Source organism: Vanellus vanellus, assembly GCF_965231255.1.
Source record: "Vanellus vanellus genome assembly, chromosome: 5".
Classification (NCBI taxonomy): Eukaryota; Metazoa; Chordata; class Aves; order Charadriiformes; family Charadriidae; genus Vanellus; species Vanellus vanellus.
Genome location: NC_138910.1, coordinates 78,973,064 through 78,998,434, shown reverse-complemented (window position 1 = coordinate 78,998,434; position 25,371 = coordinate 78,973,064). Strand labels below are relative to the sequence as shown.

Genomic DNA, 25,371 nt, shown 5'->3' with positions numbered 1-25,371 from the left:
CAACCCAGCTTCATTACATTTTGCATGGGACCACTTCCAGGTCTAACATACATATCCATATTTAAAACTCTTCAGTTTGCAAGTGAATAAGATACCAGACTGAAAGACTCTTAAACACAACACTGTAGCATACTGTACAAGGAACATATACTCGTCAACACCGAAAAGGACCAAACGCGTTTTGGGTTCCTCTTACTATCATGTAGAACAAAGGCAGAACTGCACGTGAAGTCATTTACCTGTATGCTCAGTATTGTGAAATTACTCAAAAAAACCTCATCCATGCTCTCATTTTGTGAAGCGCCACTCGCTCCCTTTGCAGAGCCACCCTCCACATACACACCAACAGTGCCAAGGGGATGCAAGAGGCAAGAATGATAAACGCCCCGCTGCCTTTTCAAAGGCACTAAGTACTTCCCCACAGAAGGGGAAGAGAGGAAGAGCCAGCTGTGAGTGAGGTCCAATTCCCTCCTTAAGGCGGCCTCAATTTCGGATTGAGAGTCAAGGTCCAAACCTTCTGTTCATTCACTCCAACATATTTACAGGAGTTGGCTGTAGGAACTGCCAAAGGTACTCTAAAGCCTGAAAAAACATCCCTGAGAAAGTGCTCAACTAGTTTTTGTTAGATCCACCGCATGGGCAATCAGACTGAAACACAAAGCATTTAAGACTTGTTTCTGCCTCTTCCACTCGTATTAGACTGCAGTCAGCAGGACTACTTCGGAAGACAACTGCACAACGCACAGCCTCTGGCTGTACCAAAGAAATAAACTACAGGCTGATGTGCTGAAGTAATACAAACTTAAATACAGAACAATATTCAAGGAGGAACACTGAACTTTTGTGTGATGTAAGGCAAAGCACTGGAAATAAAACATAAGTATTTATTGATCTGCAGTGAGGGAATAAAGCAATGAATTTCAGAAGCTCTAGTGTGCAGGCAGCATTAATCAAAACTTCTGTTGTGGGAAATGTCAGCAAAGAAACAGGAATTCACAGAGAAAGAAAAAAAAAAACATAAACAAAACACACAGAGCCACACCCAAAGGAGGAGAGAGAAGAGCAAGATGAGAGTAGGTGGTACAACGTGTTTCCCACACTGGGCTTTCATCATCTGCCATCTGAAATCATATCAGTCTTCTGCAGCAAGAATGAACACAGTGGCCAGCAATTACTCAAACCCACGTAGGTCTGGCAGAGCTGGCAAGCACTACGCAGTCAATGTTCATCTGCTGCGGAAGAGGGATATGCAGCAGATAGTTGGGACGAAAGTGCCTCCAGGGAATGATCAAAAGAAAAAGATCTTACACGCTACTGCTATTCTCAAATAAAAAGATCAAAGATAGGCACTGACTATGGTAGTTTTGAAAGTGTCACTGTGCAGCGGACTCAGGTGCATGTCACTATCTTTTAATTTATCAAACTTCTCAATCAACCTAAGGTTTCATCCGCCTTTCATATTTGCTCTCAACAGAGCTAAAGTCACAGGGATTACATTCATTAGACTCTCTTAATATCTTATACTTTCAGACTTTCCAGCTCCAGAAAAAACACACTGAATGCTGACTACAGGGAAAAGCCAGAGATAAGAAAAAAAAAAAACCCTGAACTCATAAGGAAATGGAGGAAAGCCACTGTGTGATGAGATAAAGGAGGGATAGAGATGTGTGGGAATAAAGGAAAAAATACCGACGAGCCACAGGAAAAATTATAAATGGTATCACCTACATAACCTACAGTCAGTGGTCTTAATGCACATACTGGGTTTCATCAACTTTCAAATTCAAATAATCCCTGAACTAAAACTCCACCAAGACAGCCCAGCAAGCACTTCCAGCAGTTAGGTGTGCTGATCTCAACACTGTTAACAGTCTGTGGAAGTGCAGTGTGTGTTTTCAAACAAACCAGAGCTCTCTGCATGGGGAGCTTGCATCATAAACAAATGCATGAATTACGGAAGATTTGCTACAGAAAAAGCTGCAAAAGAAAAGTGGGGAGTAAGACAGGCCATTTTTTGCAACAAGGATGTACAGTGACTTGGCCCAAAGAAGACTTGCAACAGCATTGATGGTGGGGAAGACAGAAGGTCAGGCAAAAGGTTTGCTGCAAATTTCAAGGCTACTGCAAAAGGCAGTGAGGACAGAAAAACTCTGAGTGCAACACTACTATTTGGATTTGGGGAGCAGCATCTTCCAGAAGGGTGAGGTTTTAAGAAAACAGAATAGCTCATAACTTCCACGAGTTTTCAGAATTCTTCATGCTTATCCATCAGCACCTCAAAACTCATTGGTTCGGAACAACAGGTTGAGAGTTGTCTGGGTTGAGCTTCTTCACATCCATTGCTCCACCGTCTCCACAGGCTCACTGACAGACTAACGCAGCTTTCAGATAAGCAGCACTCAGTTGCACAGTTTCCTCTAGTCTTCCCTACATTATCTTACCCTTGCTGAGATTTGCCAAGTGTTTAACAGAAAATCTAGCTACAGATTTGTCCCTTTAAATTCTCGCCTTCTCTTGCAGGCAGAAGACATCTGTGGAATAATAATGAATTTCTTTGGTTTGGGTTTTTTTGTTTTTATTAAAAGCTATTCTTCCTAGCAGGAAATGAAAAAGAACAACCAGATTGGTAGAATTTGGGGGAATAGGGAAAACATTTCTAAAGGTTAATAATAATACTGCTTCGTATTTATTTCAAGGATATGCGACAAACCAAAGAAAAACAGATGTTCTCAGTAATGCTCCAGTTTCTCTGCAAACTCAGGTATTGTCCAGAACACCGGCTGTTGCAGCTCACAAAGGACAGGAGGGCCACCCCTAGGATATGCCACTCCACTCTGTACACGAGATCCCATCCTAACTTCTCGCTTAAAGTCAGACGGGTGGCCCCTGCCCAGTGTCAGGGCATACCCAAGCCCTAACGCAACTTCCCGCATCCCAGTTCTCCAGCTTCTCTACCTCAGCAAGCTATTCCTGTGTTTCTGTCTGCATCTCATGCTGAGATACACAGTCTCTTTGATTTCTTATTAAAATGGTTTCTGATCTCCCAATGCTTTTAGTACTGAGGGTTTGGAAACCGCTAATCATGAACACCCTAGAAACTTTACCAGGAACGTGCTCAATTGCATTCACCAGCTCTTCAGTCCTGAAAAATAGTATTTAAGCTGAACTCCAAGAGAAGTTTTCAAAAAGCTACATTGAATTTGATTCATGACACACTATTAAGAATTATTTTACAAACGAAGCAGCTTAATATGATTTAAAGGATGCAGAACTTTCCCATAGGGGGAGAGAAGCAAATCCTCCGTGAGATGAGTACCAACACAGTTGGTACTGAGGCTTACAGAACTTTGATGTTAATGAATGTGGATGGGTTGTAGAGATGGGAGAAAAGCTGCCTTTATCAGTTTTCTCAGTACCAAGCTGATAGCCATTGTAAAACTGCTTTTTAATACAGCTGTGCAGCTTTTGCCAGTACGCCACAGGTTTCCATCACATGATCAGGTGAAAATGTGCTTAACAAGGACGTGAATATGCTTCTTTGTTCATAACAAACTTATCACAAGACAGACAAAGCTCAAATTATCACAAGCGGGCAAACGTTTAGCCAGCAACATGTCAAAGCATTCCAGCCCGCATCTTGCTGTCAAACAGTCCAAAAGAGAAAAAAAACAAAATCTACTTGAATACCACCTTCTACAAATATGAAGTCAGTTTGCTTTTTTGTAACTCTACATCTGGAGCCTGTTTGTTTGGGGCATAAAGAAAAGAGGAAAGATATTTGGAGACACTTAAATTGCTTCACTTCCTGCCGTGAATGACTATGCAGTGATTTTGTTATAAAAACCAAAAACAATTGTTTCCCATGCTCCCTGGGAGAAGGACAAAACGTAACCTGCTGAATGTGCAGCAAAAAAAAAAAAGACTTCAGTTCAACAGTAAGAAAAATCTGCTAATGATAATGAAGATAAGTCCAGGAATAAGGCAGCTGTGGAGTCCCTATCGCTAGATTAGAGAAAGAACCCCTTAAGCACTGACCCAGGCGGAGGAAGGCAGGCACACTTCGTGCTGTTCCAGGTCTGGCTAACGTGAAGCTCACGCAGTGCTGATATGCCTGTTACTGCTGCCATGGATGGGCAGATATTTGCACCCACAGACCACTCGGAGCAGGTGAGCCCATAAGCTCCTACAGGCTGACAGGTCTATAGGGCAGCTGGGTACCGTGCAAAAGCAGTTGGGCACTGGGGACTTACCCTTCAATCACAGACAGAAAGAAACAGCATCTCGCAGGCATCCCTAAGAGCTACGTAAAACGTCAACCCTCTCTGCTCCAACCCTCACCCCCTCCAGCTTCACGCACTTTAAAACAGCTGCTTTAAAATACTCTGACTTCAAAGCACAGTAAATTAAGCTCCGCATAAAGTCCATTCAGCTTTTTGTTTAATTTGATAAAAGCTCATCAGACCATTCAAGTTACCTTCTGGTCAATACTGCCTCAAGAAATCTGCAATTCAGCTACCTGTGGTTTTTCCAATATTTCTGCAAAACATTACTGACAGCATCCGTCAGCCTGCACGCACGAGGTCTTTGCTAAACACTGTGTCAGGGCTGCTCAAAGTACCTTTTATACTATTGTGATCTTCTCTCTCTCTCTCTCAAAATCGTCATCTTGTGTGATTTTTCTTTCCTCTCGCTCTAACCCCCTGGGAGTACCATCATTTTTATACAGCGTTTCTCCTCTATTTTAACCTGACGGCATACCATACTCTCTTCCGTTTGCACTTCTTTCTAAGAAAAAAGGCTTGGTCTCAATAACAATGGCTTAGCCCTTGACTTGCTGGCTAGGAGGTTTAGTTTCAGGCTAGACAAAGTTCCTAAGCTAGATACTTTCAGGTCTATTGACAAAGAACAATAAATACGCTTACTGTAGCCTCTTGCATCACAGATGATCCCAAAGCACCCTACAAACAGTGCACTGGGTCCCTCATTCACCATCAAAACATACTTGCCGCTAACTGTGCCAGCAACACTACATAAAAGTTAGTTAAGAGGTGAAAAAGAGAGCAATTTCTCCAAGTGAAATTACAAGGAAATTAAGGGAGGTAGAGTATATTACTTCACGAAGAAGTTGGCCAGAAGAGCGAACAGCACACCTTTTTAATGGCCAAAAGGGGGGCAGGGTCCCTGTTGGAGACAGAATCGCCAGCCACGCAACGTTGCTCCTCAGGCCTCTGCTGAGCACGATGCGTTATCAGCTGAAGAAAGCACGCCGCACGCCGAGCCTACCCGCATGGCTCCTGCCGCCTCTCCTTCTTTTCATCTAAGCATTATAAAGAAAGAGCAACGCATAGCCCAAGAGCTTTGACAAGTTCCCAACGCAGTGGTGACAATAGAAAAAATACACAGAAGACTTCATTTTAAAACCTCTTCAATGTTTCTTATTTAAATAAGCCATCACACTGGGAGAAGAAAAATCCAGTGAAACCGATCATTTCAAGAATAGACAGGATCAGCCTCCCCATCCACCTACCCTCTTGTCAAGTACTGACCTCGCTAGCAAAGCGGCGGTCCCAAAGATTTTAGATTTCCTACCACATAATTACAAATTAGGACATTCAGCAAAGGGAAAAAAGATATTTTTTTTTATATATAGTGATCACGTGAAGCTGAACGGTATCCTATATAAATACAGTCCTGTTACATCAAAAAGTCTACTCCATTGCTCTAATGGTATCCCAGAGTGTACAGTCCTTCCAAGAGGACCTTATTACAAAAAGAAAGCTCTGTTTTAAGCATTTAAATCCCTAAAGACAGACAAAAGAAAACACAGGACAAAGTAGAAATAGTATTGATTATGCATAATTGGTATAATTAATTTGTAATTAGTTCATTAAAATATATAGGCATTGGAATTATGCTTGTACATTTCTGGGAATATCCTGCAAGTCACTTGGGATATGCTTATCATTTATTTGATAGATGAAACATTATTAGAAAGACAGCCCATTAAAAATTAATATACCAGAGTAATAATTTCTTGATCTCAGCATTCAGTTTTCTATGTACTCAGATTCCTATTCTACCTCATGAAGAGTTTTTATTAATACAGTTTTTCAGAGCATGATCTGGGAAGCGCAGCATTTTAGACAACTGAGGCAGAATATCCTTTATGCCAAGTATGTAGTTAGTGTTGAGAAAACAAAGAGACAAATACCATAAATTATATACCATGAGAGTATTCAGCACCACACCTAATTCTGTAATCAAAATTAACGCGGAAAGGTAAGAAGCCTCGTGCTTCAAAACAAATATCAAACGCAAATGGAAAGCAGTAGGAAGAAATGTCCACGGCACTGTACACAGCCCCGTCTCTAGTTGTTTGGCATTCTTCCGCTTCTGCAGCGCATCTGGCATCCCTCCCTGTCATAAATGGACACGTCTGTACGAGCAGAATTTCAGGGGTTCTTAAATACTGCAGATAACAGTCACCAGTCTCTCACAAGAAGCGACTGCAATGGGCTGGTATACACCGGGACTGCAGAAGCATTTCAAAGATGTTATCAGAACTTGATGGGGGGGGAAGTAAGATGGAATAATAGTGATTCACCGTTGTTTCTCCTGTAACGCTACTTTACTATTCCTACTGATCTTTCTGAAGACCTGCGGATATTTCTATAGTACCATTTCAGCCAAAAGCTACAGAAATAGTTTGATCTTAAAATCTCTGAATACAGTCACATCCCCTCCAAGTGGGGTACATAACACCAAAGTTTCCTTCAACTTCTGTAATGGACAGAGGGAGTCAGTCCTTGTAACTGCAATTCTGAGCACCACGAATAGGCCTTCTGCTCAGAATCACCCTTTAAAAAGTATTTTCCCCCCCCACCCTGCCTCCATCAACACCAGTGGGAGCCTAGAAAGGTTGGTCCCTCACTGATGCACCTCATTTAGATACATGAAGTTAGGCCATGTGAATACTCATCGTCATTACAAAACAAAACAAAACAAAAACCCCATATGATTACTCAAAATGGTTAAAATCAACAGCGGATACACGGTGCAAGTAGTGTAATTTGCTATTATAAGGCTTGAATCTTTTCTTGCAAAACAAAGAGTACGTGTCAAAAAAACCCCAAACTTTCATTTTTCAAAGGGTAAAATTGCAAAAAGAAACACAGAAAACAGAGTTAGGTCTCCGGGTCCTTTAAGCCACAATTAAACACTTCACTGTAATTTTGTGCTTCTCAGCAAATCTGCTTTAAGAATTCTGAACAGCCTCCCAGGAACCACATACTTTTTTCTTCCCCGCCTCCAATCTAGCACGGACAATTATTTATTTTCTTTGCCCTGCACTCAAGAACGTGATGGATGTATTTACATAAACACACACAGAGCCACAGATATCTCTATATAAAAATTAATCTGCAGATGATGAAAAGTGTAAAAGATCTAAGAGGCAAATCCCAAACAAAAGAGCATACTTTATACATAAATATCTTGAAATTATAAAGATCTGAGATTAAGTGGTTTACCACTCATTTAGAATTGATTAGAATGTATTTAAATTTAGCTGAAAGTACCACAACATTGCTCATGTATTTGCATCTGCGAATAAGTAAATAAAAAGCCTGTTATTAAAGCCTTCATTAATTCTGATTATATGAGAACTTAAAAGCAAATCTGTGTATTACTGCTCTGTAAAGACTCCTAGCAACTCTACAGTAAAGCTGGCACTGCAACACAACATGTGTCAGCGAAAATGACTAACAGGATCTATTTTCAGTAATCTTAAATCACACTGGTAAAATATAGAATTAATGGTTTTGCATAATACTTCAATTTTTTTTTATTCTAATTCATTCCCAATTCACGCCTTATTGTATCAAAAAGTGAAATTTATATCACTTGACATTTATGTACAACAGTTGAACACATTTTATTGAACTACAATGTTTAGGCAGTATTCACATGTGATGTGTGTATTATTATGAAGAATGATCCAGCTATTTTATTTCCTTATAAATACGATGGGTAGATGTTTAAAAATATATCACGTTGACTAGAAACACTGTAGTCGTTCTGACTACAGATTTTGAGCGTTTCTATAAATTTAATTGAAGTCAGTATTTTTGAAAGAAGGATTCATTAAGTTTTGTAGAATTTTCCCCCAATTAAGGACTTTTCTATTGATTTCTAAGGAGTTTAACAATTAAAAATATAATTTGGTACACAGGAAATGATGTTGCAATACCTAAGAAAGTTTGCTTGCCAGTCTCATTGTTGAAAAGTCATTCCAAGTTAAACCAAAACAAAATAAAACCCAACCTCCCCCCAACATTTAGCCATTAACTTCAGAGTTATAAGGTGGAGGGTGGAGTTTGATTCAAGATTTTGCATTTTATCACATCTGATAATCAGACCAGTTTAGAGCAAGCTCTACTTTATAGAGTTGGCCTCAAAATAAATTACTTTTCCCTACACAGTTTCTAGGCCCAAGTTCCAAGTCAATTACCCTACAATCAACATCACAAAACATTTTAAGGCACCACACAAGACAAAAGATCGAAGGGATTTTTAGTATTTAGTTATACAGAAAAGTATACCTGATAGTCTAAAATGCTGAATCCTAACCCATTTTTGTCTTTCTCCAGTTCAATAACCTTCACATCAGGAGACCATAATGCTAATTCTCCTTCTTCCTCCTCAGGATTAATGTTTTCCTCTGGTTTCACCTGAAAAATAAAAGCTCTAGTTCAAATACTATTCTTTCAGTTCTTTACAAACACTATTCCTTCAAGACATTAATTTAATTAATGGCTCATACATGCCCTAAAATATGACCTTTTATGGAATTACAACTTCATTGAACATTATGCATCCAGTTTTCTTGGGCTTGCTGCCTTGGATACTCCCTTGGGACTATGCCTACATGTTTTGACCACTGGAGCCCAATCTGACATACAAATACCCATGCATTAGTCAAATTAGTTGTTATAATATCACTAACCTGTTACTTGTTGATGAACTTCAGCTGTCCCATTAGATGCATAAAGAAAAAATAAATATCTTAGCATAAAAGGTTTAACCACGGACAGCTAATAGAAAGACCAGACGATCGGGCACATCTGATACTTGTGGCATTAAATATGCAAACAAAAAATTCTTATATTGTAACAATAGAAATAGTATCTAATTTGAAAAAGCAGTTTCTTTCACAATTTTTGTGCTAAGGTATAAAAGAAAGAGGTAAAGTTACCCAATTTTTCTTCCATGCACTCTTTCTTGATACTTTTGACAAAAGAAAGCAGAAATATTGTGAGATTGCTCTAAGGAGAAGGCAACCTCCCTTCACTCAGTATCACCTTATGGCAAAGATGTGCTACTGACAGGATGCACATGGAAAATGTTCAGTAAAATGCAACATCAAAAAACACAGCGGGACAAGTTCTGCTGCAACAGAAGGGGCCTTTTACAGAAAGGCATAATACCGTACACCTTATTCTTCCATGAAACATCCATATTTCTTGTTTAATCCTCCACCGTAGAGGAAATTAGATCAGAAAATATCAGAAAAGATGAGAAGTCAAGGTGTAAATACTTTTTATAAATAGGAACAACCATTACAAGTGTCAAGCTTTAGTTTGAGACTTTAAAGCTTCTGCAATGGAAAGACACATTAAGTTTCATTTTTTTCCAGTTCCATAAAAACCTACTTAGAACATGGAAGTAATCAGCTAATGGTGGCAAGGATGTGATTTAGTATAATTCAGAGCTCTCACTCACCTATTAAGTGTAAGAATGATGAATGGGAGGTACACAGGCAGCACGCTAGCTCGCTGATTTACCTACTTTGTATTTATAGTACAACGAAGTTTCTCATGACCAACCTGTATAAACTGTAGCAAAAGTACCAGTGTTGCAAACATGAACTATCTTTCAGTGAAACACCAGCTGTCTCTTACCAGCCCAAAGTGAATGGCAAAGGCAGCTTTATATGACAATTTAATACAAAACTGCCTCATCTAACTATATATTTTAGGAAATGGTATTTAAGACCGAAAAGCGGTCTGGATCAAACAGCAAAAGGAAAACAGAAACGCTGTCTTTAGAAAGCTAAATCACTTTCTCAGAAATATATACACTTTTTCAAAAAGTTATTGTCCTTTCACACAACCAAATGACAAGAGGAGTCTACCTTTCGTTCTGGAGGGGAAGCTCCCACAGTGGGTTCATCCACAAGAGACTCACTGCCATCATCAAAAAGTCGCCGACAGCAAACCAATGTAAATGGGGGTGGCACTTCTTTTAGAAAAGTGATTGCCTCACGGCGTGATTTTCCGTATAGCTGAACTCCATTTACCTGCACAGAAGGGGAGATACACATCCACACTAAGGTAATTAAAAGGATCTCAACCAGATTCTTTTATTATTTTTTTTGTAAGCATGGCTTTCCCCAGCTGAATGTGAAAGTCTAATTTTACCTAGGGATTCCAGCAAAACTTGCATGGTTTTATTAACGTATGCTTCCGAAGTACGCGTGCATTACTGTAAGACTTAAACTTCATCTGCAAGATCTTGTGACTACTGACTGCTACGTCATATCTCCGCTCTCTTCAGCTTCCTCTAACTTGTTTTCTGCTCACTACTTTTCCTAGCCTAAATCCTTCCTGGCATTGTCATTTCATTCTCACCTGTTTCTTTGTTGGGGAATTTTTTTCAGCATTAGGCTCACATGTTTGAATTTGGAAAGATAAAAATTTCTTTTTCCAAAATATTATAAGAAAACACTGATTTTGAGCTCTAATAAAAAACTTGAAATCAGAACTAGCACGACTTTGTCAGTTGTTTAAAATGTAAGAAAATGGTTGAAACTAAAATAGATCCTACAGAAAACATGCAAGAATGTTTATATAGTAACAAAGAAACCAATTGCAGTAAGCAATTGATCAGAAAACCCTATGACAAGGGTCAAAGCTTACCATCCCATAAGCTTTAGATCCCAAGTGACAACAGAAGACCATAAGGCCATTGTTAATGGATGTTTTGAACAACAGGTTTAAAAAAAAAAAGAAAAAAAGAAAAAAAGTAGAAAGATAAATAGATAGATAATAATGCTGCTTTAAAAATGGGATACTGCAGTTGTACTTCCTCAGGAAAATAAAACTAGAGTGATTCATCCTCTTTTACATATTTTATAACCTGCAATATCATGAGGACACGTCTATTTGCACCACAGCAGTTTCCTTAAATATGAGGGAAGCAGAGTGTCAGCAGGTGTCACAGATGTGAGTACCATCTACGCTGATGAGCAGCGCGGCCCCAAAAGAGCAGGGTTTAACCCAATTACTGCTATGGACTCAATCCCGACAACTCTTGTGTTTCAGGGATTTCTTCCAGGCTACCAAAGTCGCTGGAGTGCAAACTGGAGGGAACTGCTGGAGAGGGTGCAGCATAGGGCTACCAAGATGATCAGGGGACTGGAACACCTCTCCTATGAAGAAAGACTGAGGGAATTGGGTCTCTTTAGTCTGGAAAAAAGATGGTTGAGGGGGGACCTGATCCATGCTTATAAATACTTAAAGGGTGGGTGCCAGGAGGATGGGGCCAGGCTCTTTTCGGTGGTGCCCAGTGACAGGACAAGAGGTAACGGGCGCAAACTTGAGTATAGGAAGTTCCACCTAAACATGAGGAGGAACTTCTTTACCTTGAGGGTGGCAGAGCACTGGAACAGGCTGCCCAGGGAGGTGGTGGAGTCTCCATCTCAAACCCGCCTGGACGCATTCCTGTGCAACCTGCTCTAAGGTGTCCCTGCTCTGGCAGGGGGGTTGGACTAGATGATCTCCAGAGGTCCCTTCCAACCCTATGATTCTATGAAACCCTGGTTTAGGAATCAAGGACAATCATCAAAGCCCACTCCACAACGTGAACCAAAGCACAGTAAGTGGGGATAATTGAAGATTCTCTTCAATACTTCACTCCATACCCAAACTGCGATGCTAATGTAGATGAACCCACATTTGATCCTAGAAAACATAGCATGTAAATATACAACATACACGTACACACCTCAGTACATGTGTACTTGAGGCAGAGCCTTGCCATATACTTCCCAGATCTCCTTGTTCTGTAGAGGGGCTCAACCTTGTGCAAAAATACACAGCAATCTCACTTTAGCCACCATTTTCTTCCTGATCACCTCTATTTTTCCCCATTTTTTTGTTTGTGCTTTTCACAGAGTAAATATAGCTTATGCTGCTGGGAAACAGAGTTACTCTCACACTATAACTCAGCCAAGGAGAAAAATTCAGAGTGGTGTAACTGGCCTCCAACACGGTAAGACGAACTGCTATGGGTTTTTTCTGTAAGAATTACAACAACTGCTGAGCTATCAGGCTAATCCATTAGTTAATTATTTAAGCAGAAGTATCTACGCATAAGGATTTTTTAATGCGTTGAGAGCGGCAGAGTGGTGGAAAGTTACCAGCACTTCTCAGCGTACTGTGATTGATGGAGAAGAGCTACCGCACGCTCCCAGGCAGACCTGGGGACTCCCATTTCTCCTTTTGCAGCTGCCAGAAATCAGCCTCTAAACACGCAAGGTGCCCAACACCCCATTCATTCACCAGACCACTCTACTTAGTTGTGCCATCAAATAGGAGCGAGCAAAATTTTTTAACAAAACTAGAAGGACACAAGGAAGCAATTTATTCCTAAAAAAGAACACAATGAAATTATCTAAAATTGGGGGGGGGGGGGGGGGGGGGGGATAAAATACCATCATAATTCAAACACATCATTAAAAATAATCAACATTCAACCTCACTATATATTAAAAAAAATTCCTTGCTGATCACATTTTAATCCCAACTGTATCAGGCCCAGGTAGAGCTGCTTGTTTGGGAATGGGGCTGTCACTTTTTCCATTGCAAACCCCTACTTAAGGGGATTTATAACTTGGCTGCAAAAACATACTCTGGGCTAAACCTGGCATATATAGCTTTAGCCCTGGAGCACATTTTTATTTCGTTGGGGTTTTTTTCCACCTACAGAGTAGAAATAAATGTATGCTCCCTAGGTCTGGTCATACCTGTGCACTTAATTGTAAGTACACAGTAATAAGTAAAACTGTTAAATATATACAATTAAAGGTTCCTAACTTACTCTACAGCACTACATTATTGCTGTTCATATACAATTTTTTGTTTAGTGGCCAAGGAATTTAAACAACACTTCATGCATTCCATTAATCCCTTCCTTTAGGAATCAAGATTGCCTCCGTTAAGCAACAACTGAAGAAAATGTTTTAGGTCTTAGTGATATCAGTACGAATTTCTGATGTTAAAGGGCGAACAACAAGTAAAAGCAAGAGAGCTGTACACCTAACAAATTAGTCTTTCAGAAGGCCTAATTCTATGCCCATCGATGTCAATTAAATGTTCTTTGCATCCACTAAAAAAGGTTCAAATTCAAAATATTCCACAAAGAGCAGGTATTCAACAGGAAATTAATGTCTTTTCACTTGCAGGCTGAGAAACTGATCGATATACATACACACACACACACATAAAACACGTATTATTTTAATACTATCAAATAAATATTTTTCCTGAACGAATAGTTCTGGGCTGATTCCGATAACTTCAAAGCTGCCCCATTACCTCTTTATACATATTTAAACAAACCGATGTACTAGCTTATACACACAAATGTCTTTCAACACTCAACAAGTAAGTTATAATACATAACAGGAACCACTATTCCTGAGACTGTTGTAAATTTTTTAGGAGTGACAAATACTAAGAAAGATTATCCACCACAAAAACTAATGCCAAACTGCTCAAAAGACTGAGCTAAAGGACCACACATACAAATACATTCAAGACAAATATTATCTCCGCCCTTATAACTCCTGACACTCGTGTTAAAACATTTCAGAACCCCCCCGCGTGAAGTGACTAAGAGGTCACAAGAACTTGACATTTTGCCTATAAAGGAGGAATGAAACAGTGAAGAAAATGAATGTGACTTCCAAAAGCACTACTCTTAACTGCTTCCACAACCAACTCTTGAATATGACTATTGCGCACACAGCAGCCAAACTAGAATTTAATACAAGCATTTTTAAGAAGGCTAAGCCAGGAAATATCAGTTCTATTTGGGGGGAGGGTGGGGGTTTTTTTACCTCCAGAAGTTCATCCTCCAGTTGCAGAAGACCAAGTGTTGCAGCTGGACCATCTGAAGCAATTGATGAGATATAATGGTGTCCATCAAACGTGTCAAGCTCAACTCCTAATCTCAAAGTGTGGATGGGTAATAGCTGCCAAAATATAAGTACAACTGAAAATGTATATATCCTTATCTACCACAATATAAACACATTTAGGACTCAGTAGCTCACCAAATTAAACTAAGCACACAGTAAGATGATTAAGTCTTCATACTGACATCATCTGCATTACAGCACAAATGTCCATAATTTCTCTACACAAACTGTTTGCGCAAATAAAAACAATCCATCTGCCCTTTGGGGGAAAAGTCAATTTGAACTGTATTCTTAAATAAGGTTACCATATTGGAAAAAATGCGAGAAACGTACCACCTAAAGTCTACCCTACCCAAAAGGTGAGTTTTCAACAAAACTGACGGAAATTCCATAATCACCATAAAAACACAGCACAAAATCAGCTGTCTTACTCCTTTAGGATCCACACTACTTTGAGGTAGGAAAAATATCCATGAAGCATCCTCTGTAAATAGCTAATAATACTGGCATCGTTCTTTCTGCAAGGTGAAATCACCAATTTTGTGTTTGCCTTTTCCCAGTGGGCCTCCTTAATTTGGAATTTTTCTCTAGGGAGCCTCCAACCATTAGTGTCTCATGCCTGTTAATACTAGGAAGACTTGCATAAAACTGATACGCTATCCAGACAAAGCAGCAGAAGTTATGGCAACTTGGGGAGAAGTGTCTGCACCTTCAGTTTGGCCGTTTTCTGGCTTTTTATTACTTAAGTTGAAACACTGAGTGCCCTTCTGGCTCCCAGTTAATCCTGGATATTCAAGTAAATGGAGCAATCCATTGATTTGTGGTGGGGTGGGGGGGCAGAGGGGGGAGTTGTTAAAAGATTCGTTTGCCCATGCTACAAAAAGGTATTGGACCAGTCGAGAAGATAAGCAGAATACTGGAAGCCTTGTTTTGGAAAAGTAAGATAGGGCCACAAAGCCACTAAATTTCTGAAACACATAAATCTGGAATTGTGTGATGCCCTCCTGGGATTACTCTGCCAATATATATCAGGAAGGAAACCGTCATGCAAGTCATACCTTTGAGTACTTCTGGAGCTCCGAATCATCCGTAATGGGCATATCCACATTCACAACCTAAAAATTGTACACCGTAACATTTTTCAATAGCAGGACAATAAAGACTTTACCAGAATTCTGGCAAAAAACTGATGAGCAAAATAAACTGTACTTAAACAAAGTCACATTGATGCAAAATAATTTTACACAAATGTTAGAAAAATCTTTCAGACACAGAACATTTACAACTAGGAATGTGGTGATTATGCACTATTAGCAGATTCCAATATTATCCTATTCCCGAAGCCTGAGTGCCAATTTTAGTCAAGTTCAGTAATCCCGTATAAGCACAAAATACCATTATGTTTGACACAAATACCCAAAGTGACTTGCCAATCAGAATTTGAAAAGTACGATAGCTTAAATTATTACTTCAGGCTATAGTATAGCCATCTAACATCTAGACTAAACCACCATCTTCTGCAGCATGTTTCCAACATGGCTTGAAATACATAAGTTTAATTACCACATTTGAATGCAAACTGGATTATTTTAAACAGTGACAAGAAATCCCTTCAGTATATCTTCATTTTTTTTATATTAATAAAATAACTATGTTCGCCACCAGTTTTGTTGTAATGTTCTTCCTTAACATAATTTATTTATCTATAACCTTAGAAGGTTATTTACTCTAATTTTAAATGTAATAAGATGACATCTGCGGTGATCTATGGCCCAGGGTTGGAGTGTGGGACACTGAAGTTGAATATGTTTGGGAGGATTGCTACACTAGTTGGATTTGGAAAAATATATAGCCTTGCAGGAAATTAGAAATTTCTACCTATGAAACAACACCAAGCCTCAGCTTTTTCTGTAGGCTTAATTTTAAATAGGGCTTCCAGCATCCTGTTTTCCAACACCTAGGGTATTTTTCCCAACAGACAGAATCCATTTCATGTCCATTCAGTTGTAACTAAATGAATCTATGACTGATAACTCCTCAGCTTGACTGCTCACACTCAGGTACCTGGCAACAAATCCCAGACGGTCATACATCCCTGTACAGACTTCCAGGGTCTCTATCTGTTTCAGCAGGGTCTCAGCTCCTTCCTTTGGTACCACAAAGGATCAGCAACACAGAAGCCATGAGTGACATCAAAACCTCCCTTCAAACAGTTATTTCCTCTGAAGAGAAATCCTCAAACCTGTAGGCACCTTCAGGGTGACTTTCTGGGGGCTGAGTGTAGGAATGAGGATAGCGTGAAACAGGGACTGCACTATCAGGCTGAAATCGAACTAACGTTATTGAACACAGCCAAGCAAGACTAGAGGTAGGTACAGATGACAAGAACTGGAAGAACCGAAAAATGACTTTCAAAATGGGATGCCACAACAGTTTCCTTCTATTATTTAAAAGGACCAATCAGTATCATTTTCACTCCTGACATTTTACTGGTGGCAGCTAAGGAAGAATTAGAAAAGGACGGTTTCACGAACTAAGCAGTTTTCGTCCTCTGTGGGAGGTGTGATAGTGCTAAGGGAAGTAATATCAGACTCTTGAAATGTAAGGATGGGAATACCAAGCAACTGAAGTGGGCAGCCAAACAGATTTATTGCATCACGTACATAATCTTACACGAACTTCAGATCTTAAAGGAGTGCTAATGGAAAGAAGAGAAGCGAGTTTCTCAAGGCAATTCTTAAAGCTACTTTAAATCTTCCAGTGAGTGACTGGAACGATGGCTACTCCAAGTAGTAAAAATAAGTGTCTCTAAATCAACTGGACAAGCATTGCAAAGACAAACAGGGCATTTTCTTGGTGGTGGTGAGAATTTTTTAAGTCTTTGGAAAGAACACTGGCTGGAGTCTTTTATCTGTACTCACTGGCTAACACGGCACTGAAAAACAGTAGTGAATTACAATTTCAGTCAACTCCTTTTGAAGATTCATCAAAACAATCTTTTGCTTGGAAATTATTTAATATGAAGTGAAGAAATATTTAATTGACACTGGCACCACAAAGCTACACCACTGTGAATTACTTCCTATTTTCCCAGCACATTTGAAAATCATTCTTTCATTCTTCTAATAAAATGGTAAGATTCTTCATGAAACATAGGAGTTCTATCCTGAGCCTTTTTTTCCTGGTGCACAATAAAACAAATAGATCATAAATGAAATCATAAAAATGCCACATATTTTAAGTAGCTGCTATGATGCAGATTTAAAAGGACAGTTGATTTTCTTAAATCACTGTTCCTGTCTAGTATCTGTATAACAATAATACTATACAAACAGAATGAAAAGAAAACCCTCAACAACTCATTATAACACTTCTATATTTCAGCCTTGATGTTACAGGGATCAAAATTTGATGTTACTGATCTGTTCTCAACACTAAACTGTTCTATAAACACCCTGTACTGCTAAGCTCACAGATCTGTAATTTAAAGAAATAACACACATGAATGTAATTTATTGAAAGATAACATACCATAACTTCATATTCAGGTCCCAGCAGGTTTTCCCACTTGCATTTCAGCTCATGTGCTGGAGGGAGTGGGACTTTTCCTAAATATGAAAGTGAATATTAAATTTACTAGCGTATTGTACATTCAGAAGTACATTTACTTCTAAATAGTTCAATAAAAATTCAGTGTAAATAAAAGATTAGAGGAAATAATCCCAAAAAGGAAAGTGCATTAAGCTGAGTCTATCAAACAGTGCAAATCAAAATATCTTTCTTAGGAAAACAATGCAAAATGTCAGCTACTGCTAACGTGTGATTTATTCAACTGAGAAGCAGAAGAGGTGATGAGATGCAAGTTCTGTACCCTATAGCACTGTAAATAAATCATTCTTTCGGGCTGCAAAACAAATTTCACACGACTTCATAATTTGTTGCTATAAAAATGCTTGCCACTCCAGGGAAGCATCCTCTCCCACAAAAATGAACCCCCTTAAGAAGTAAAACACCTGACAAGATATTGCTGTTATCGAGGGGCTGCGTCAGCACAATGCACTCACAGACTTTATTTATATATTTGGCAGGTATAAAGGCTTGTCTAGTTTAATTAGGCCAGTAAGTAACATGAGCTTTAATATAAGCTCCAGTTCTAAACCAGTCTTCCGTGGGAACTTGGCTATCTTGACATTTATATCTTTTCAGCTTTCTTACTTATGCAACCAAGGCAGTATTACATTCATGTAAGACAATTTGACAGAGCTAGACAGCATAAAATGACTGGCTGCCCTGCGTTTGACCTCATCCAGAAGCTCAGCGCACATACAAAGTTCCAAGCCGAAGCAATGTTTAACTGGTAAGAATCAAGCTCTAAAGCAAATTCCATCTAGCAGCTACAGCAGCAGCAACTGGGGTCTGAATTACCAAAACCTGTTTTTTTCCCCCCCTGAAGGACTGCAGTAGTTTGTCAGATGTCTAGACAAGGCACAGACCCCTCAGTATTGCTGATGTGTTGTACTTAAATTTAGAATGTAAATCACAACCTCGCATTTTGCACGCAAAGTAGTGAGTAAAATACCTCAAGGAGGGAATTTTGAAGACACCAAGAGAAGCTCAGAGTCTACGTACTAGCAAAAGCCTACACAAAGGGGATGTCAAGCTGCCTCAGCTTTCAACACCTCTGTAGATGGCAAAGATAAAACATGAGCTTTGCAATACAATCCTCGTTACACCATTTCATAACTTTGAAGTTTTCCGCTCATTAAAAACAAAGATTTAAGTTAACTTATACAACAAAATAACCCATCACTGCATCTCTTCCCTCACTTTCTGTCATGCCAGATAGGCAAATTCTGTCTGATCTGCACTGAGAAACCAAACTCCTCAGAGTCTAACAACTGAGATTTCACTTGGAAACATCCAGAGCATCTTTAACCTTAGGCTCAAGAAGATACTGATATTCAATGATTCCAGCAATTCAGACAACTATTTTCTGTCACCAAAAAGAAACCCCAACAAGAAAAAAACCTTGGGTTTGTAAATACATCCCACAGTTCTCTCTGAAATGTATTATCTCCTTAAAAAAATGGGAAGACAAACTGTCCCAAAAGCCTCAGCTGTGAGTTAAGGGGTTTTTCCTCCATTGAAATTTAATGGAAGTTTTAAAGAAGAAGTTGCCTTCGTAAGGCTGATCACTACCTTAACTTCCCAACTATAGTAAAACCAGAACAACCGTGCATTTTTCTGCCCCTTCTATTTGCAGAAATATATAGGGACAGAAATTCTTTAGTCTCTTTTTCTGCTATTACAAAGTTACACCATGAACACACTGGACCTAAGCACCTGCAATCCCCCGTGCAGCCAAATATAGATTTTAAGGTTCACGAGGAGTAATGAATCTTAGGGTCAAGCTCAAAGTTCAGTTAAGTAACTGTAAGCTGTGTTCAGTTGGCTGAATACAGATTTTTTTGTCACTTCCAAAACACATTACCAAAATCTATGAGTTGTTCAGAGCAGGTGCTGATGCACGCCTCCATTTGAAGTTTCCCCCCCTTCTTTCTTTCAAACACACTTTGAAGTCTTTGCCTGTGACTTCCTCAGAACCGTGGAAATGTTGGCTGGAGGGATTTGGATTAAATATATTCAATTCCAATCCACCCAATTCACTTTAAATGTTCCTTTTTCCCCAAACAGCGTTTTCCACATAGCAGCTAATAGGAAGTTTCTTTCTAGTCTCTCATCCAGATGGATTTCTCATGACCTGAGATACGTACCACATCTTCTATAATGTGCAAGACCTCAGAAATGAAAACGCTTCCCAGGGACAGCTTTCATTAGCAACAACTTTCAACGTATTTAGTCTGTCCTTCTGTCCGCACTTCCATACGGTTTTTCATTTCTAATTAGCAAGCTTCAGGAATAAATCACAAGCGTATAGTAAAAATAATCTTTCCTGGTCAAAATTGCCAGCATCTTCAAAATTGGGATCTTTTCTTCTTGCAATTTCCTCCTGGTTCCACAAACTTACTATACCAGGATGTGTACTGTGCTGTAGTGCACTTCATTAATGCACTACCTTTATCTGCCCTACTGTTGGATGTTTTTCCCCAGCTGTCTTTAAGCGCTTGACTAGCATCATCATATCTTTGGGTTTTCAGTACTGCTGCAAGGCAAAAGAAAGCAGTTCTGCCCAGTCTGCAGTATTGCAGATGCAGCTGTTAAGTTAATTGCCTCCAGTCTGCTAGCAGAAAGTTTCAGGCCTCGTGCACATTGCATCCTAAACCATGTTGCCTTTGTAACAGAGCTGCTTAAGCACGGTTTTGCCTGGCCAGAATTACTATTTAATACCTCTCCAGGAAACACCATTTAATAAGAATTTCACACAACTGCACTTAAAGGGAAGTAATACATATTTTATAAAACATACCTTTTACATTAGACTTCTAAAAGCATTTCCAGAGTTTAGTCAAAGCCTTAAATTAGCAGTATTTACTTTAGCACCGTTATAATGAAGTGGCCATCACCATGTCCAAAATAAGCACCTATCTCTGGAATTTAAACTTGGCCATTAAATTCTATTCCAAGGTGAAATGTCATACATCGTTATTTCAGTGCGAGTACAACTTGCAACTAAGTATTTCAACTTTTTAACAGAGATACACACACACATTTTATAGTTGCATAAAGCTTTTGCAGAACCTTGTAACTTGAAGTGGTTTTTCACTATGAAAAAAAACCCAAACAGTTTAATCAAGCAATGGTACTTGCTTACCATTGTATTAAATGCTCCTGATTCATTGCTCAATTTCAAAGCCATGCCCATTACATTATCCTGCTGGCCCGAGCAGGACCAGCACTGCTAGATGGTATCAAGGACAGTATCGAACTGCCACCAAATAGTATCTTCAGTGTTTAAATTTTGGTATCCCAAGACACGCTGTGCACACAAACACATTATCCTGTATTCTCCAGGGTAAGAGGAGCTTGGATACCCAGGCGAACAGAAAAATCTTCTACTACACTTGCTACGTGATGTACTGGGGAATGCAGCGCAGATATACCACACCGCCCCTGCAAGGAACCAGCATGGGTCCAACCGGCAGCTGTGAATCCCAGGCAATGAAGTCCTTGCCAGACCCAGGTGCATCTGCACGACGCTGCGCAGAGCTCCAAGGAAGGGGATTACGAGATGTGCACAATGCTAGAATTGAAAGGGAGCCACTCATATACATACAAATTGGTTACAAACTCCTTTTGAAACTAAGGGCTTTGGAGTATCTATGGAGAGGCAGCGGATCCACATCAAAGCAGCCTGGGTCTGCTATGAAAAGAGCTCAAAAATACAGTTTGATCCAAGCTGATTATCAGCAGAACAGGGATCGCTAAAGCATATCTAGATAACACATCTTGAGCCTAACACAGTTTGTTAGCTTCAAGCCAGGTAAAAGTGATTTTAGTTCCCAGCATAAACTGATCCCGGCATTGATATACCATATTTGCACAGCACTACGGATTAGGTAACAAATTCCTCAGAAAGTTCTCTTTGCATCAGGGCAGACCTCTGCAGCCTGTGACACCAGATAACCCCATCACAAGTAGTCAGGAACTGACTACAGGGATATTGTTCACTTCACTAGAAAAAGAAAAAACTTCATGCATAGAAAGTTCCACAGTAAAAAAGGACTAGGTAAGTGACACAGGCCAGCGTGTGTTGCTCTTTTCTAGCCTCTGTCATAGTGAGTGTAAGTCCTCCTGGCTCTTCTGCCCCTAAATACATCTTACTGATAAGTCCTAAGTTCTTCATCCATTGTAACTACAAATCAATATATGCTTTTCCGTTCACACAGCTAAAACAATGCTTTGATAACCTCCCATCTCAGCTACTCAGCCACCTCTGTTTTGGCTTCCTATTTCTGGGAAGATGCAAAAGTCACAACAAAGGATGTCTGGTTACAAGGCTTGGACAGAAAAGTAAACCAGAATGGAACGTAGGAACTGCTACATTTCTCTCGTTTCCAGGTTGTCTTTAACAGTGACAGATCTTCCACAATCATAGCAAAATTGTTATTCATTGACAGCCATAATTTAGAATCCTCTATTACATCTACATATCTTAGAAACAACAAGGCATAAGGATAATTTATGCTGACTTTAACACAAGCTGTAGAAATTCACCCAGAAGTTCCTGTAGAAAAACCCAGAAATCTGTAAGTGAATTGAAGCATGCCTTCTGGAAAGACCTCCAACCTTGATTCAGAAAGTCAGCTAAAAAACAAAGCAATCCACGTCTTTGTGATTCGCTCCTGTGTTCAACTGCCTTTCTTGTTAAAAACATATGCCTAATTTGAACCTCTGTCCACCTTCCAATCCCAGCTATCAGGTCTTTACACCTATTACGCCTTTGCCAGAGCAGAGATTCTCATCTGCTTGCATAGGTGTGCAGTCAACAATTTCCAGTTTAGGTAGTAAGCTCAGGACAAGCAAGCCAGGAATCGCACACCTAGAGAGCGAACTCTAGTTTCCAACAGCAGCATGGGAGGAAGCGGTATGCAACAGCGTTAGTACAAGGGAAATGAGTCGGATCTGGGAAGCAGCAGGGAGCAACAAGAGGTTCATTGCCAAGTGGGGAATCTCACAGGAGGTGAACATAACTTTTCCTAGGCTTCCTACGTCTCTGGCACTTCAGGAAATGTCAGTGATCAGGAGCACAATAAGCAGGACAAGCAAACAGGAGCTAGGCAGTTACATGGCAGGTAGCACACAGGTGAGACAGATATTCATGAAAATGGCATCTGTCTCATTTGGGTGGAAAATGACCTACAATTGGAGACACGTCACAACACACGATCCCTGGTCCTTGAGCAAACCCTACTCAGTCAAGGCAGGATGCTGCAGCTCAGGTCACAGGTTGGTAGGAGGCCAAGTCTAGCAGCTCAGGTCAGTTCTGATGAAGTTATTGCAGTGCCAAAAGCGGAAACTGCAACAAATGGGCATCAGAGATGATATACAGGAAACAAACAGAATATTTTTAAAAGACTGCATGACCCCCATGATGACACAGAATGCCCTCTCGGCAAACCTGTGGACGGTGGTACATTTTGGGGACAGGGTGGGGTGGAAGAGCCGATAGATCCAAAAGGTAGAGCTTTACTTCAGAGGGACCTGAATAAAAAGCATTACAAAATTAGCAAAACATTAACAGTAGCAAAAGCTAAAGATGGAGTAAATCACAACAGCCCATCAGTATTGAAAATAGATTTAAGACAATTCCAAAGACTCAGAAGAGACTGTAAGATAACCTATCCACCTGTCTCATGTAGACTCTGCTTCTTTTCATTTTGAAGATTATCCTTCTGTTCTTGGTTTTCCTTATTCTTAGCATCCACACTGCTTTCAGTCCCTACAGTGCCAGGGGATGCAAAGGTTGGAACAGTTGGCTGCACTGTGAAAACAGATGAAAAAAAATAAATCACATGCTGCAAATTATATGAAGTAGTAACACTGTCTCATTAAGTACCTTTTTTTTTTTTTTGGCTACACAAGAGTTTTGCACTCAATTTTCCTGAATCCCTTATTTCTGCTTCTTTCCATTCCTCCTTAAGTTTCTCATTTTCTACAGTGTGCCCTTACAAAATCTAAGATCATGTGGTATCTAATCGTAACTGTTAAATTAGGCAACTGTAAACTGAATGAAAAATAAAATTAGTTTCTGAAAAAGAAAAAAAAAAAAAGGATTACCTCTATCTGAAGTTCTTTCTAAAGAAATAGTAGAAGAAGGTTTCCTTCTAAGTAAGGTCAGGCGTACAGTCTGTCCTGTGTTACGCAATGCCTCTACCACTTCTTGGTTGGTATAATCCTGTATATTAACTCCATCAACCTAAAACAAGAGAATTGTGTCATATAATAGTAATCACATTACATTCTTAGGCTGCGTGCACGTGCATATTATTTTGTGCAGAAATTATAGGGTTATTCACCCAAGACAGTAATATTTGCAAAACAATCTCATTAAATCTGTTACATTTCACTAATTAGATAATATTTTCAAAATACATTTTAAAAGGAAACACAACAGTAATTTCTTCTGCCTTCATGGGGGAACCACAAAACAGAATTTACCAATCTAAGTATGTACTGATTTCCCCCTGCAATTTTTTGTCTTACAAAAACCAGCTTGAGGATTATTGCGGATGAAGCTTCCCAGCAAGAGCAGTCAACCTAGAACTCTGTTCAGTTCATTATCACTGCTAGTTTTTTCATGGATTTCTAACATGCCCCATACAAGCCTATACACATAACTGTCCATATAATCCACTCTGAATAGCCCAATTCTTACATCAGTTCAGATGTTTTAATTTACACCCAAAATACTCTGTTCACCTCACTGCTAGATCATGCATCAATAGGGGCTTCTCCTACAAAGCTGCAGATAAAAGCACAAGGTTGTATTAATTTTCGGTCTCACAAAGGAAAGCCAACTTTGGAAGGTCTGGCACAGTACACATTTAAAAAGTAATTTAAAAATCATATCTCTATAAATATTATCTCTTAAAACAAAAAGACTGTGTAATTCATTCCTGCTTGTACTGTGAATGCAAAATTGGCTATTATTCAATTCACCATTATTCAATGGTTTTTAATTTTTCTACAGATAAAGCTTGGGTTTTTAAACCTAAATTGTAACTATTAACATTTTGATTGTATCCACACTATGCTACACAGTCATTAAGGACCATAGACAGTGTGCCACATCTTGCAAAATCTTAACCATCGTCAAACCCCATTCAATTTAAATAGAAGCTAATGCTGCTCAACGTTACTTCAGGCCAAAAGCCAAGATTCTCCACTCTGAAACATTTTAATCCAAATGCTTGCCTCTTTCATAGTTAACTACTATTTACTACTTCTTTGAATATAAAATAATATTTTAACCACAGCAAGCCAAAGCCCATTTCCTTTACAAAACTACCTAAACAAATACGAAACACCAAATTATTCCCTTTGCAAAGCGGAGAAGGTTTAATTAATTTTAGAAAGTCCTTCCTACATTGTTCTTTTAACACTGAGATGTGTAATGAAGTATTAGTTCTACAACAGTATATAAGCAGACT

At 39.3% G+C, this 25,371-nt stretch overlaps 1 protein-coding gene across 1 annotated transcript in view; it reads right to left on the bottom strand.

The window, feature by feature from the left end:
- Nucleotides 1-25,371, bottom strand: part of PATJ (PATJ crumbs cell polarity complex component) — a gene marked incomplete at its 5' end in the record, with an annotated part of 149,132 nt that overhangs the window by 108,685 nt on the left and 15,076 nt on the right. The window contains 7 exons of the mRNA XM_082484225.1: nucleotides 8,601-8,729; nucleotides 10,193-10,357; nucleotides 14,180-14,314; nucleotides 15,319-15,375; nucleotides 17,792-17,868; nucleotides 23,568-23,702; nucleotides 23,999-24,137. Coding sequence (XP_082340351.1) covers nucleotides 8,601-8,729; nucleotides 10,193-10,357; nucleotides 14,180-14,314; nucleotides 15,319-15,375; nucleotides 17,792-17,868; nucleotides 23,568-23,702; nucleotides 23,999-24,137 — 837 coding nt within the window. The remainder of the gene's footprint in view (nucleotides 1-8,600; nucleotides 8,730-10,192; nucleotides 10,358-14,179; nucleotides 14,315-15,318; nucleotides 15,376-17,791; nucleotides 17,869-23,567; nucleotides 23,703-23,998; nucleotides 24,138-25,371) is intronic.